A 14,323-nucleotide genomic window follows, 5' to 3' on the forward strand; every position below is an offset into this window, starting at 1 on the left:
CCAGATGTGTCTACCTTTAAGAAGCAATACAGGCACAGTACAGTATTTGCTTCTTTTTTTGGGGGGTCTCTGCTGCTGCCTAATTGGTTACTTCTGGTTTCACATGATGTTAGATTGACCGATCAGTCCGTAACTCTGGTGTTCGTATCTTTGAGGTTCTACTGTACTTTATCACATTTGTTTTAAGTAACCATGAAAGGCACATGTGACGAATGACTAGAAAGGGTTAAATATCCTGCAAAATAAATAATCCACAGAAGAAATGTGGGGAGATAATGTTTGTGTTTTTGTGTATTTATATATGTATGAGTAGGGTGGACAATGTAATCAACAGTCCCTGTCTCTGCTGTATTCTGATAATTCAGCAGTCAAAAGAACATCCTATCATGTAAATGAATTGTAAACATGGGCTATCTCACTATTCATCTCTCTTTGAAATGTACTGTGAATGGTGGAGGAACAAGCAAATGGCCTTATGTTAATTCGTATAGCTAAGTATCAGTGATGGACCTCCTTCAAAGTCATCCTAATTACCTTTTGTTCCCTGAGGAATTCCAACTTGTCAAAAGACATGAAATTGTATAAAAGATCCTTGGGTCCTGATTCTGTCATCTCAGATCTGCTTAGACTTCATCAGGGGACGTCTGAGTCACAAGACTGAGGTCCCAGTTATGCTGGTACGCCCTGAATATGAGATTTGGACATTGGACTGTGACCTATGAACTGAATTCTAAAGGAACTCTTTCCAACTACACCATCTCTGCTGTGAATCTGAACCTCAATGAATTTAACTCATGTCTGTGGATGAATGGATGGATGGATATTTTAACAATACTCTTTTTTAAATAAATTTTAGTTTAGTTAATAAGAATTGGCTATAGCATGTATTTGGGTAAGATCTGAAACATTTATTAACCTGGGAGGTAATGTGTCTGATCCTTTGGGATTGGTAGAAACTTTTCTTTTATATGATGAAATAAGATTTACAGAAATTTTCATCATATTTGATGTGGGTACCTGGAATAAGGCCTGAGGCTGGATCACTTTAAGGGAACTGTGTTATTTGGACTTCTAACCAGTGAGGTAATAAAGAAACTGTTTTATGCTGTCTTGGTAAATCTAGGTATTGGAATATCCACCAGCTTTATGGGTATTGTCTTCCCCATTCTTTGCCATTCACCCTAATTGAGCGACCACAGCTGGCTCCCCACTAGGACCCCAGTCACAGCACGTCTAAATCTTGCTGCTTCTTCTTACACTGGATGTCAAAGACCTGATCCTTCCACTATGTCAATCTCTTATCCAGGCTCTGGTCACGTTCCAAATGCCTACACTGCCCTAAACACCCATGGCTGGCCCATGTCAGCTGACTCAGACTCATGGGCCTCAGGGCTATAAAATTGCAGTGTAGATGTCCAAGAGCAGGGAGTGGTCCCAGACCCGGGTGACAACCTGAGCCCAGACATCTACACTGCAATTTTATATCCCTGCAAGCCACAGTCAACTGACATGGGCCAACTGCAGGTGTTTTATTGCAGTGTAGACATACCCCTTGTGTCTTGACTTCTCCAATTTTGCACTGAGTGCATTCAAAATGCTACTGTTAAGGTCATCTTCCTAGCCTGTCACTCTGAATACATCACCCCTCCTCTTTCACTGCATCAAACACAGACTTCCTGTCCATGCTTTCAAGGACATGCACAATTTAGCCCTGTTCTATTTAACCCCATGTTCATTTTGGTTTCACTTCATCAGTAATGCCAGTCTTTACCACCCATTAGTCCATTTTACCCCCCAAACACCTTCATTCTTTCTCCCCTGCACCCACACACAAGAGAATGACTCCTTCTCAAAATGTATAAAGTCATCACCTTATCCTCTTCCACATCTCTCCTTCAGACTCACCTCTGCCATGATGCTTACAGAAAAAGGCCATCTGATAATGGCTATGCCAGAGAAAGTTATGATTACTGCTACTGGATTGGCTTATTACAACTATAGTTGTGCACAGTAAAGCTATGCCAAAACATGATTTTGGTTTACCATTACCTTATCCCTAGACTCATTTATTTCATCCACCTGTTATGCCACACCATAAGAATTTAGGGGCAGGGACTTCTTTTGCCATATCTCTGTATAATGCCTATGAGAATGGAGGCCCACTTGGTTGGAGCTTCTAGATGCTACTCGAATACAAATATTAAATTTTAAACCACTTTCAATCAATCAGGTCTTAGAACTTGGTCAAAAAAGATTGGATAAAACTATTATATATAAGCTTATATTTACCTTTCCTCTATGTTAGCTGCTTGTAAGCATTTTCTTCCATTGGGACTTCCAGACAAATCTACATTTCTTGAACATAAATGATCAGCGTCACTGTCTTCACCTCCAACAGAGTTTTCCATCTTTTGTTTTGGACACCAAGTGCTTTCTCCTATGAAATCATGGATATTTGTCTCTTTTTCTACAAGTTTTCAGCTTGTATTTACAAACCAGGAACAACATTCAGAGGCGATTCACAGATTACGAAGTCAAAAGGGACTATTGTTATTTAGTCTGACCTGGGTAACACAAAGCCATGAGACTTCCCTCAATTAATTCCTTTTTGAACTAGAGTTTATCTTTTAGAACATCCAATCTTGAATTAAAAATTTCCAGCGTTGGAGAATCCACCACAACTCTTGATAGTTGTTCCAATGGATACTTAGGGTCATTTAAAAATGTGCACCTTATTTCCATTCTGAATATGTCTAGCTTCAACTTCTAGTCATTGGATTCTGTTATATCTTTGTCTACCAGGTTAAAAAATCATCTATTATCAAATTTTTATTCTCCACTTCTAGACTATGATCAAGTCTAACTTCCTCTGCATCGCGCTAGAGACTCATGTTCAGTTCATTATCCACTGTGATCGCAATACTCCAATAGCAGAGTCAATTATTTCCAGGATAGAGTCCCCCATCCTGTATGTACAACCTGCATACTGTGTTCCCAGATGTATGACTTTATATTTGATGATACTGAAATGCATACTGATGCTTGCACACAACTTGTCAACTGATCTAAGCATTGTGTATCAGGGACCTGTCCTCTTCATTATTTACCATTTCCCCCAATTTTGTGTCATCTGCAAACTTTATCTGTAATAATTTCATGTTGTCTTTCAGCTCATTGACAAAAATGTTAAAAAGCACGAGGCCACACGATATAAAGGACCTGATCTTGCTGCCATTGAAGTGAATGGCAAAACTCCCATTGGACTTCAATAAGGGTAGAATTAGGCCCATTGGCTGACAAATATATAGTCTATTGACAGGCAACTAGGATTCAATTACCATCAAGTGAACAAATAGTTAAAAGAAAACTAAATGTTTACAGTAGCCTAGGAAAATACTAAGATCAGTAACTATGAAAAGACTCCAGCTTATCTAGAAAATTGGGTCTTTCAATAAATTTAACTAACCAGTAGTATTTTTGTGGTCCTTGTTCTTCCAATCGCTTTACATTTTCAGAGATGCATCTAGACGAGGGGTTCTCAAACTTCATTGCCCCACTACCCCCTTCTGACAAAAAAAAAAATTACTATATGATCCCAGGAAGTGGGACCGAAGCCTGAGCCTGTCCAATCCCTGCCACCCGGGGGGGGCAAAGTTAAAGCCCTTGCCAGGCAGGGAGCCTGTAATCTCAGCCCCACTGCCCAAGGCTGAAGCTCTCAGGCTTCAGCCCCAGACACTGGGGTTTTGGGTTCAGCCCCTGGCATGAGCAAGTCTAAGCCAGTCCTGGCAACCCCATTAAAACGGGCTCACGACCCACAGTTTGAGAACTGCTGATCTAGACACTGTTTCTCACTGATAGAATCTGAAGATAAACTGCTCTTCAAAGATCAGATGAATTCCTTGTCGTTTAACTTTTGTAGTAATTCACTCTTGTGTATGTGTAGAAACAAAAGAAAAATCATCCAGGATAGAGCACTATCTCCACTGAGATTCTGGTACACAGGTGGTGGCAAGTAAGGCACAGTGTTTAAACTAGCTGGATGTCGACATCATTGACTCAGATCTTCTGACTTTCGAGCATAGTCTCGAAGGGGGAGGGGAAAAAATGCATTATGCTTTGTATTTCCATTACAATATTGTTGTCTCTGCGAGGAGGAGACAGCAGTTCCAGAATTGGATTGGTCACATGTTCCTAGGGATAGGGGTCCAGGTACTTTTACACACATCTGGCCAATCTGTAGCCAAGTGTTTTTTTTCCTTCCCCTCCAGATGAAGCCTAAGGGTATTTCTGTGGGGTTGGGAAGAGTGAAAAAAGGGACTTAGGGTCAACAGTGATGAAGCAGGTTTTCTGAGACAGCTGAACAGAGAGAAGAGAAAGGGAAATGTTTTGGGGGGAAAGTTTAAGATTCACATTTTTTAATTTTGTTTTTATGTTGTCGAGCTTTCACTATTTTTCTTTCTTTTCTATTTAGACTAAGTTCTCCAAAGCAAGGGCCCTATCATGCTACGTGTTTGTACAGCACCAAACACAACAAGAACCCAGTCCTGGTTGAGGTGTTTGGATGCTACTGTAATATGAATGTTGAGTAGTAGTTTTTAAAATGAACAGGAGTACTTATGGCACCTTAGAGACTAACAAATTTATTAGAGCATAAGATTTCGTGAGCTACAGCTCACTTCATCGGATGCATAGAATGGAACATATAGTAAGATATATATATACACACACACACACACACACACACACACACACACACACAGATAAGTTGGAAGTTACCATACAAACTGTGAGAGGCTTAATTAGTAACTTAATTAGTAACTTAATTAGTTAAGATGAGCTATTATCAGCAGGAGAAAGGAAAAAAAACTTGTCACAATTGTATGGTAACTTCCAATTGATCTGTATGTATGTATGTATGTATGTATGTGTGTGTATATATATCTTACTATATGTTCCATTCTATGCATCCGATGAAGTGAGCTGTAGCTCACAAAAGCTTATGTGCTAATAAATTTGTTAGTCTCTAAGGTGCTACAAGTATTCCTGTTCTTTTTGCAGATACAGACTAACACGGCTGCTACTCTGAAACCAGTTTTTAAAATGTTATTTTAAATAATGCAGTGTTTACCTGGGACTAATCCAGTAGTTTTGTGATAGTGTGTGAAAACAGTACTCAACATTTTAAGTAGAATATTAAAATTAAAGTGTTCAATTTCCTTAAAGTATACTGTATACTTTACTTCTCCACTTACTAGGAAGTCCTTGATGGCCAGATACCATGATAAGTAGTTTCTTTTGCTCTTCCATAAGCCTTTGAAGTTGTTCCATCTGTTGCTTCTTCAGCTGTTCTTGTTTCTGCTGTTGTATTTCTTTTAGCTTTATCAAGCATAAAAATTAAGTGTGTTTGAAGTCAATAGTTTTCTTAGAATCTATATGAGATTAACTCGCATGAAGTGCTTTTTATATTTCTTGCCTGAAGATGCTTTATTATAACAAGTGGCATTTGAACAGGATGTAAACAAGCTATGTTAAAACTAAGCCCTTCACTCACTAATGGTACATTTTTAAACAAATTATACTGAAGGTATTTCCATCAGTGCCCAATTCTTTAATAGTTCCACTAGCCTTTAAACGGACCAACTTGTAAATTATATAGAAAACCCCACCTTGAAGACTTTTGTTGTAAAATTCTTTTGAAAAATATCAAGATTTGGCTAATACTTACGTTTGTACTAGTACCTTTTTATTAATACTTGAAATATCTAATGAAAATGAAATCCTTATCATAGGAATTCATCCTGTTGCTCATTTCTTATTTGAAGTCATAATATAACATGTGACATCTCAGTTAGTTACAGAGGAAAAGGCTTTGATGTGACAGAGCAAATGAAAAACAAGAAGCACTAAAGACCATTTAGAGTCATAATGCCCCAGTGAGGTAGGTAAGTTTTATACTGATTAAAGTACAGAGGTATTAAGTGAAAACCATGGGCCACTAACTGCCACCCTTACATAATAGTGCCTTATTCCACAGGAAATCCCATTGAAAACAAAGAGATTACTTGCAAAAGTAAAATACTACTCAAACATGAATAGAGGTGACAAGTTGAGAACAGATTCCAGGTCCTGACTCCAACTCTTGTATTCTTACCACTAAATTGTACTTCCTCCCAAAGTGTTCTATTCTCATGCTGGTGTCTTCGTTAAACAAACAGGAAAGTAACCACCTCCAAAACATATCACAACTCACACTCTCTCACACACACACACACCATTTAGAAAATGATTTCTAAATAGAACATCAATGCTTTTAAAGAGGCACAAGGTGCTCTTTAAACCATCAACAATTCCTCTTTAAATATCAACATAAAATAACGTATAGTCTTTGCACCTTATCATTATTCCATATTAGTGATGTATTCATTTACTTATTCATATGTAAAATACTTTTGAAAAAACAGTTTTTAGGATGAGTTGTGACATTTTGATCTGGAGTGTCTCGTTTTATTTTCAATGTTATCAAAGAGGGCTTTGTTTTCATAATAATCTGACTCCAATACTTTATCTACCTAACCCAAATTAAACAAGAATTATAATCAAATGGCAATTCAAGTAGCTTCCAGAAGCTGCATATTCCTTTATTCCTCATTCATCTTTAGTGCAGAAGTATTGCATGTATTGTACAAAAAAAAAAAAATTTAACAGCACTTCGAAAATGTGAAGTCTACTCAAGACTCAAAAGATTCATCTTCTGTTTACAAATTTTATCTTGATTACCCACGTCTGGTTTTATAATCTTTTCCCTCATCAAAATTTAACTTAAAAAATAAGCTGTTAGTGTATGTCCAAACATAAAGCTGTGCACCCAGTATGTGATCACATGTAGGTGATGTACTCAGCTGTCCAGTTCAATCCTATGGTCCCTGATCCTGCCATGGCATCTAAATGAGTGCAGCCCTATGCCCACACAGAGGCAGAGTATGTCATTTCCTCCCCAGATGCAAAACTACTCAAATGCAGAGAGATTTTAAAGCCAAATATATTGGTATATAAATTTTCTAAGGACTAACAGAATATTTTGCTATAGAAGAAATGGATAACAAAAATGGATAACAAAATGGATAACAAAATGAAATGGATAACAAAACTGAAATTCCACACTGTGTCTCTTTAGCTTTCAGATTTCCAACTACACTTTAACATAACATTTTAGTACTACAGGTTTTAAAAACTGCATTGTTTTCTCTCAACTTCAGTGGAACAGATGATGGAACATTCTAAAATAGCTGAACAAATAAATACTCTAACTTAAAGCAACTCACTTTCAGAATGGGACCAGGGTTCGGCCCTTACTATTGAGTATTATGAAGAAGAGAGAGCTAGATTAATGATTTACTGTGATTTGGAATTCACTCTTTAAACTAGCGTTGTTCTGAAAGCAAAAGCAATACCTCTTGCCATGTTTAGGTAGCTGCAGTCACCTTGCAGTTAACAGAAGATGTAATTATAGACTATAACAAGAAATCCTAATGAATGCATGTCAAGGGAAAAAATGTTTTTTTACCTGTTCAAGCTTTTGTAGAAGTGGATCACTGTAAGCTGCTTCATTCTGATCATCCACCTCATCACATACAGTGTCAGTTTTAGGGGCTTTCCACAGAGCTGGAGCATCTTTAAGTGTTAACATGGGTTTTTTCTTGACCAAATGAAATGCTGCAACTGGAAAAGTTGTTTCAGTTGTATTTAACTGAAGTCCACCTGGGCTGCCAGACTCCAAGATTTGTTCTTCATGCATGGAGTCTTCACTTATAGAACTGCAGTTTGAAACATGCAGCATTTTAACTGGGTGACTTATAATGTTTACAGTTCCAGATGACTGTTATCTCTCTATTTGTTTTCCAAACATGGAAACTAAGATTTAGTATGTCTCTGGAACAGGAAGCATTGGACATCCAGTGTATGATAAAATTTTGTTCACTATTTAAATCTGCAGCAGTGGCCATCTGGAAAAATGAATTTCAATTTAATCTGTTATGCAAGCAGCAGTACAACTGGCAAAGTAACGTCTGTTTGGTTTGGTTGTCAACTTTAAAAAAAAAAAAAGTATTTCCAGGTATTGAAAGTTACACGTGAAAAAGGATAAAAAAAAAAGCTGTTAAATGTACCTACAAATAATACATAAAATTGCTTACAATCCACTCAACATATTTATAAAACTGAATCCTTGTGTATTGTTCCTAATACAATAGAAACCACTTAAACAACTACTTGCTGAGGAATACACATTATATAAAGCAAAACAAACAATGACGCTTTTAAATTTAGTATCCATTGCAATCAAGTAAATGAATAACATTCCAAACATTCCAAACGATACAGCATATATAAGCAGTGAATCAAGTAACATATTTAGAGTGATGGAGCCCTGAGATTTTTAAATAGGGTGCCCAAAAGTGGGAAGAGAAAAAAATTACTGAGGAGATGCCAAGACGACGCATTTGGCATTTATTTTAAGGCTGCGTTTAAAGTCTCTCTATCTAGATGTGGTGAATTTTACTGTGTTTCACTGAAAGTTAAACACTTAAAACCTTGCTCATTTTTTGAAAACCCTTCATTCAGAGGGTCCTAGTTTGTGTCTGCTCTTGTTCAGGGTACAACATATTCTTAAGCCTAAACCCTGTTAGAGCTTCTGAATTGCAATTGAATTACAAACTGTTACAACAATGGGGCAAGACAGGGACGGGCGAGTTCCCACTCGGGCACTCATATTACAACCCCGGGGGGGGGGGGCGACAGGGTTCCCCAGACTACACACGTCAAGCCTTGACAATTCCGGCCAGGGAGTTTTCCAATAGTTCTAAAGCACACAAAGCAAAAGTCCTGTTTTCATGAGAAGTCGATGCCTTTAAAAACTGTCTTTAGATGAACGTACGAAGGAGACCGTCTCCCTCTTGACAGAGAAGACTTGGCAGGTGGGACATCACATCAGTTTTGAAGCGAGTGGGCAGCAAGCCTGGCAACATTCCCCTCATACACTCAACAGTGCAGCTGCGGGGAGGGCAGAACAAACTACAGCGGCATTCGCCCTCATCACCCGCAGCATCTCCCCCACCCCAGCGCCTGGACACGGGCCGACGTGCCTCACGCCCTGACACAACCACTGGGTGCGAGGGACTCACCACGGCACGACTGTTACAAGCGAGGGACACCCCGCCACGGGGCCCAACGCCTGCCCTGTCCCAATGGTGTGCGTACCTCACCATCACCCCCCGTGAATAGTGGGGGGGACAGGACACAACAGCCTCCCCCCGCCAAGATCCTCGCCCCTCCCTCAACACCTGTGGGGGAGGGGGCGCGAAAGCAGCCCCTCCCAGGAGGGGACCGCCACAGCTGCTGCTGCCCCCGCCCGACAGCTCACCCCCAGCCCTGCGCACCCAGGCAGTTACTCCGCGCGACCCCCATCCAGACACCCGCTGAGCCGAGCGCGGCCTAGGCCTAGGCCCGGCTTCCTCATGCCCTACGCACCGACAGCTCCTCGGCCCAGCGCCCCCCGCCAGCTCCCTTTACAGACCTGCCGCCATCCTGCCGCCTCCCAGCGCCACAGGAGGGACAATGCCGGGCCCGGGGTATTGTGGGAGTTGTAGTCCCAACTCGACGACTTCCTCTCCGGGCTGGGAGGGAGCCTTCGGCGTTTGAACTACAGCTCCCGAGAGCCTCGGCCAGCAGCCGGGACGTTATTGGGCATCAATGGTAAATCTCGAGCTCCCCCCCCCCACCTTCCCCAGCCTGTGGCAGTTAGAGGGCGGGACTGAATCATCAGTCGCCTCCTTCTCCCCACATTGCTCCTGCCGCCCCCGGCTCTGGCTGAGGGAGATCCCCTCCCCACCCCACCGGGCGACCCCTCCCCGCCTCCCGGGTTGGGGAGGTGACTATGAGCGACGTTGGACAGTGGGATGCTACGTAGAGCCTGAGGCTTTTAGGGGCCGAGGCTTTCTCAGGACAGCCTACAGCATCTCAGGACTGCTGGCCAGCCACAGCCGGGGTGCTGCAGGTGCCACTGCCAGCAGCTCTGCAGTTTTGTAAAATAATCATAAACTGAGGCATGGGCCTGCCAGGGTGGTCTAGGAGGCGTTAGAGTCGCGTTGGGTGAATGTGGGCGCATGTTACCTGCCTAGGGTGTGCGCGTGTTTGTTTAATAACAGTCTTTTGGTGTCAGTTGAACAGGGGAGGGGGAAGGGCAGGAGTAAACAAAAGGGGAAGTGTTGAGCTTTGTAAGTTTCCCATTTTAGGCAGGTCTGTGAACACTTTTGGTCTCCAGGTAACAAAGGTTTCAGAGTAACAGCCGTGTTAGTCTGTATTTGGAAAAAGAAAAGGAGTACTTGTGGCACCTTAGAGACTAACCAATTTATTTGAGCATAAGCTTTCGTGAGCTACAGCTCACTTCATCGGATGCGTACTGTGGAAAGTGTAGAAGATCTTTTTATACACACAAAGCATGAAAAAATACCTCCCCCCACCCCACTCTCCTGCTGGTAATAGCTTATCTAAAGTGATAACTCTCCTTACAATGTGTATGATAATCAAGTTGGGCCATTTCCAGCACAAATGCAGGTTTTCTCACCCCCCCACACACACACACTGTGTGTATAAAAAGATCTTCTACACTTTCCACAGTATGCATCCAATGAAGTGAGCTGTAGCTCACGAAAGCTTATGCTCAAATAAATGGGTTAGTCTCTAAGGTGCCACAAGTACTCCTTTTCTTTTTGCAGGTAACAAAGGCGTTAGGTGACCAGCCCTCAGTTCCAGCAGCAGGTGACTCACCATTGTACACCCAGCAACCAGGGGTACATAACAGGCTGGGACTTGTTTCCACACCTTTGTATGAGGGGAGAGAGTGGAACAATGGGCTCCGGTTTGCACGAACTAGATGCAGCTCTTTAATTCCTTGCTAGTTGCCAGTATTGGTCGTAACCTCAGTATCTCTTAATTTCTTCCAGGTTTCAGAGTAGTAGCTGTGTTAGTCTGTATTAGCAAAAAGAAAAGGAGTACTTGTGGCACCTTAGAGACTAACCAATTTATTTGAGCATAAGCTTTCGTGAGCTACAGCTCACATCATCGGATGCATTCAGTGGAAAATACAGTGGGGAGATTTATATACATAGAGAACATGAAACAATTTCTTCCATATATCCTCTAAGTGTGGTTTCCTCCAGTCTAAACAGAGGCGAAGCATAGGCAGACAGGGTCACATGGTGCCGCAGGGCCCCTCCCTGTGGAACAGCTGAGCCAGGCCTGCTTGGGGCAGGGAGCGGGAGAGGCAGAAGGGAAGGAACACTGGGAGCTGCTGCTGCTGCTTCTGCTTCAACTCTGGGGGGAAGAGACAGAGGAACATCTGGGAGCTTCACAGAAGGGCTGCTGCTTTCCAGAACGGGAAGGGCTCTCGGAAGAGTGGGGGGCTTGACTCCAGCTGTTTGGGGGTTGTGCCCCCCCCGCACACACTGTCAGCAGGCACCTGTCCATAAACCTTTCTTTATCCTTCGTTTGCAGTCTGTCTACATCTTTTCTAAATGACTGTTCCCCATACTGCATACACTGTGCCACTGATGATGTAGTTAGCGCTGTGTAAAAGGCAAGAACTTCCACATTTACCTTATATCCTTTTTTGAAACTACTGAATTTTGGGATTCTCTATTATAAAGTTTTAAATAAATTATTGTAGTGATTTGCCTTCAGTATTTGTTTATAATGAAAACCCTGTGTGCCCGCCAAAGATTTCTCTTTGACTTCTCATCTATGCTAAAAACAAAATAAACCCCATTGCTAACAATGGCTCCAATCTTGCATTTTCATCTCAATGTCCTCATGAAATCCCATTGAGATTAATAGGGTTCTGTGGAGGCCCACTAGCATGGATTTAGATTGCAGCAGGCTTATAGCCAATGATTGTTGGCAACAGATTCCCCTTTGCTTCGACCCTCACATGTCCCCTCATTTGCCTCATCTGGTATTGAAAACAGTTTAATACCTTTGCATAACAGTATTGGGGAAAGCTGCCTTGTCTAGCAAACAAATCCTTTTCAACTTCAGTTGATGGGTGATTGGTGTCAGACTCATTGCTGACAACCATTGTCATCAATGAGTTACTTGCATAGTGTGGATGGACCCTTATTGTGAAGCTTTGCAGCTCCAAAAAATGAAGGCAAACCCTTCATTAAAATTCGTCAAAGAGCACAAGCTAAATTCAGATCCTATATCAGGTAAAAATACCTGGTCATATTAGACTGATTTTGGAAATCTGTGTGTGGAAGTAAAATGCAAACCCTTTTGTGTTAATCCTTAATAGCAAACTGATCCCTAAATAAAGGTGCCTGATTGGAATAGGACATAGTTGGCTGATGAGTGACACTATTATGCTTTTATTATATCTATAAAACTAATACAACAAACATGTATTTGGGTCACTAGCCAGGGGTAGGATTTTGCTGTCTGTATTGAAGTCTCTCCCTATGGGGATGGGTGGAGAAGAGTCTGTCATAGACGCAGAAAGAGAGAGTAAAATCATCTCCACCCATCAACAAAGCGAAAGAAACAGCGGCGGAAAACCCAGCCCGGCAGCTCCAGTATTGTAGCGTCCACTCTGTATTCTCCAGAGGGATGAAACAGGGGCGGGCTGGATTCAGTTTCCTAATCCCTAAAAGATCCCCCAGAATTCACTTGCACTGTCAATATCGCCGTCTACGTGCATTTCCGGTGCGGCTCCTACTGCCCAGTAGGAGAACCTGCTTCTTGTTCAATTCGGTTGATCGTCTGCTTCGCAGTTAGTGTTGTCTTTTGTGCCGTTTGGACAGGCCTTTCCCTTTAGTACCATTGGAACAGGAGAACATTCCACCCCCTCCAGTCATTACACGTAGCCTCTGTCACACATCTTTGCAGATACCGGAAGGTCCCTCTGGCAGGAAGCTCGCTCCCAGCAAGTGAGTTTATCCAGTTTGTCTCACTCTGTAACACTAGATTTTAGTCTAGGGGTGGGCTCGGGTGCTTCTTTACATCTATAGACGTGTGTTTCTTATTTAGGTTGCAGACGAATAAGGGGGAAGATGAGGGAGAGTGAAATCTTTCCTCCCCTTGGATTTGCACTTCCTCCTCTGTTTACTGGGTGATTCAGATGTTAACTGTATTTGCAGGCCTCATCTCTTTAAGAAACTTCTCTCTTTTCTAGTTGAGCAGTAAGTAGTGTGACAGAGAAAGTGTAATATGGAATGCCCTTTTTGGTGCTTTCTTGGGAATTATTGCCATCTGTTTGTGTTTTTTCTTGAATTGCGGGATCAGATCTGGGTGTGTTGGCTAGATAGACATTTGTAATTATTTTCATTTACCTTAAACTCTAGAAATAATCTCATTGCTCTGGCTGCACAAATATGGTACATTATTTTTCTAAATGTCAGTATGACATCAAACTTTAAAAGGGGGTTGCAGGCCACAGTCTGTTCTAGAGGTTATATTGAGAAAATCCTTTTTTTGGCAACTGTACATTCTCAGAGGAGGAGTTGAGATGGACTGTGGAAACTGCATTCAAATCCAGTTTAGGTTCAGTCTAAGGTTTGGGTCTGACAGTGCTGAAATTATATGACTATTCACATCAAAGGGACCAAAATGGCAAGATCTCTATTGATCTGGTAAGATTTTCACCACTTCAGATAGTCTCAGAAGATTTCCATTGTTCCACTCATTCCAACTGCTTCAACAAATGGGCAGTGGTTTAACTACGCAATACTGATTCATCACCGAGCGCAGTCCATCCTGTGCAGTGAATGAGGCAGAAATAGTGTGGGAAAAGTAGCATGTGATCATAATGTATACACACAAAGAAACTCAATTAAGGTTGCTTGATTTGGGCATTTCCTAACTTCTGAGAGCTTGACTTTGCAAACATATTGTTCTTTTAATGTAGTATTTTTGTGTGTGATGTGACAAAGTGGGAATTTTTCATAATATTTTGTGTGAACATCATGTGGATTTCACTTTCCCCTATGTCAGGGGTGGCCAACCTGTGGCTCCTGAGTAGACCAGATGTGACCAGGTGACCAGATGTCCTGGTTTTATAGGGGCAGTCCCTATATTTGGGGCTTTGTCTTATATAGGTGCCAATTACCCCGCACCCCCGTCCCGATTTTTCACCCTTGCTATCTGGTCACCCTACTGCGGAGCCACATGCGGGTCTTCAGAAGTTAATATGTGGCTCCTTGTATAGACACCGACTCCAGGGCTGGAGCTATATGCGTCAACTTTCCAATGTGCTCACTGCTTGCAGATCACTGAT

At 41.7% G+C, this 14,323-nt stretch overlaps 2 protein-coding genes across 3 annotated transcripts in view; one reads left to right on the forward strand and one right to left on the reverse strand.

Moving 5' to 3' along the window:
* CPAP (centrosome assembly and centriole elongation protein) overlaps positions 1 to 9,641 on the reverse strand; it is a 32,002-nt gene extending 22,361 nt beyond the window's left edge. The window contains exons 1-4 of one of the 2 annotated variants that reach the window (XM_074957865.1): positions 9,572 to 9,641; positions 7,565 to 7,719; positions 5,253 to 5,376; positions 2,290 to 2,437 (exon numbers count right to left, since the gene is read on the reverse strand). In XM_074957865.1, coding sequence (XP_074813966.1) covers positions 2,290 to 2,437; positions 5,253 to 5,376; positions 7,565 to 7,719; positions 9,572 to 9,581 — 437 coding nt within the window. In that variant the 5' untranslated portion in view covers positions 9,582 to 9,641. Of the gene's footprint in view, positions 1 to 2,289; positions 2,438 to 5,252; positions 5,377 to 7,564; positions 7,720 to 9,571 lie in introns of those variants that run through there. The other variant, XM_074957873.1, reaches the window with a different exon arrangement.
* Positions 9,642 to 12,758: 3,117 nt separating this feature from the next.
* PARP4 (poly(ADP-ribose) polymerase family member 4) overlaps positions 12,759 to 14,323 on the forward strand; it is a 116,805-nt gene continuing 115,240 nt past the window's right edge. The window contains exon 1 of the mRNA XM_074957908.1: positions 12,759 to 12,977. The gene's annotated coding sequence lies outside the window, so the exon portion shown is untranslated. The remainder of the gene's footprint in view (positions 12,978 to 14,323) is intronic.

The sequence above is a fragment of the Natator depressus genome, chromosome 1, assembly GCF_965152275.1.
Source record: "Natator depressus isolate rNatDep1 chromosome 1, rNatDep2.hap1, whole genome shotgun sequence".
In the NCBI taxonomy this organism is placed as follows: Eukaryota; Metazoa; Chordata; order Testudines; family Cheloniidae; genus Natator; species Natator depressus.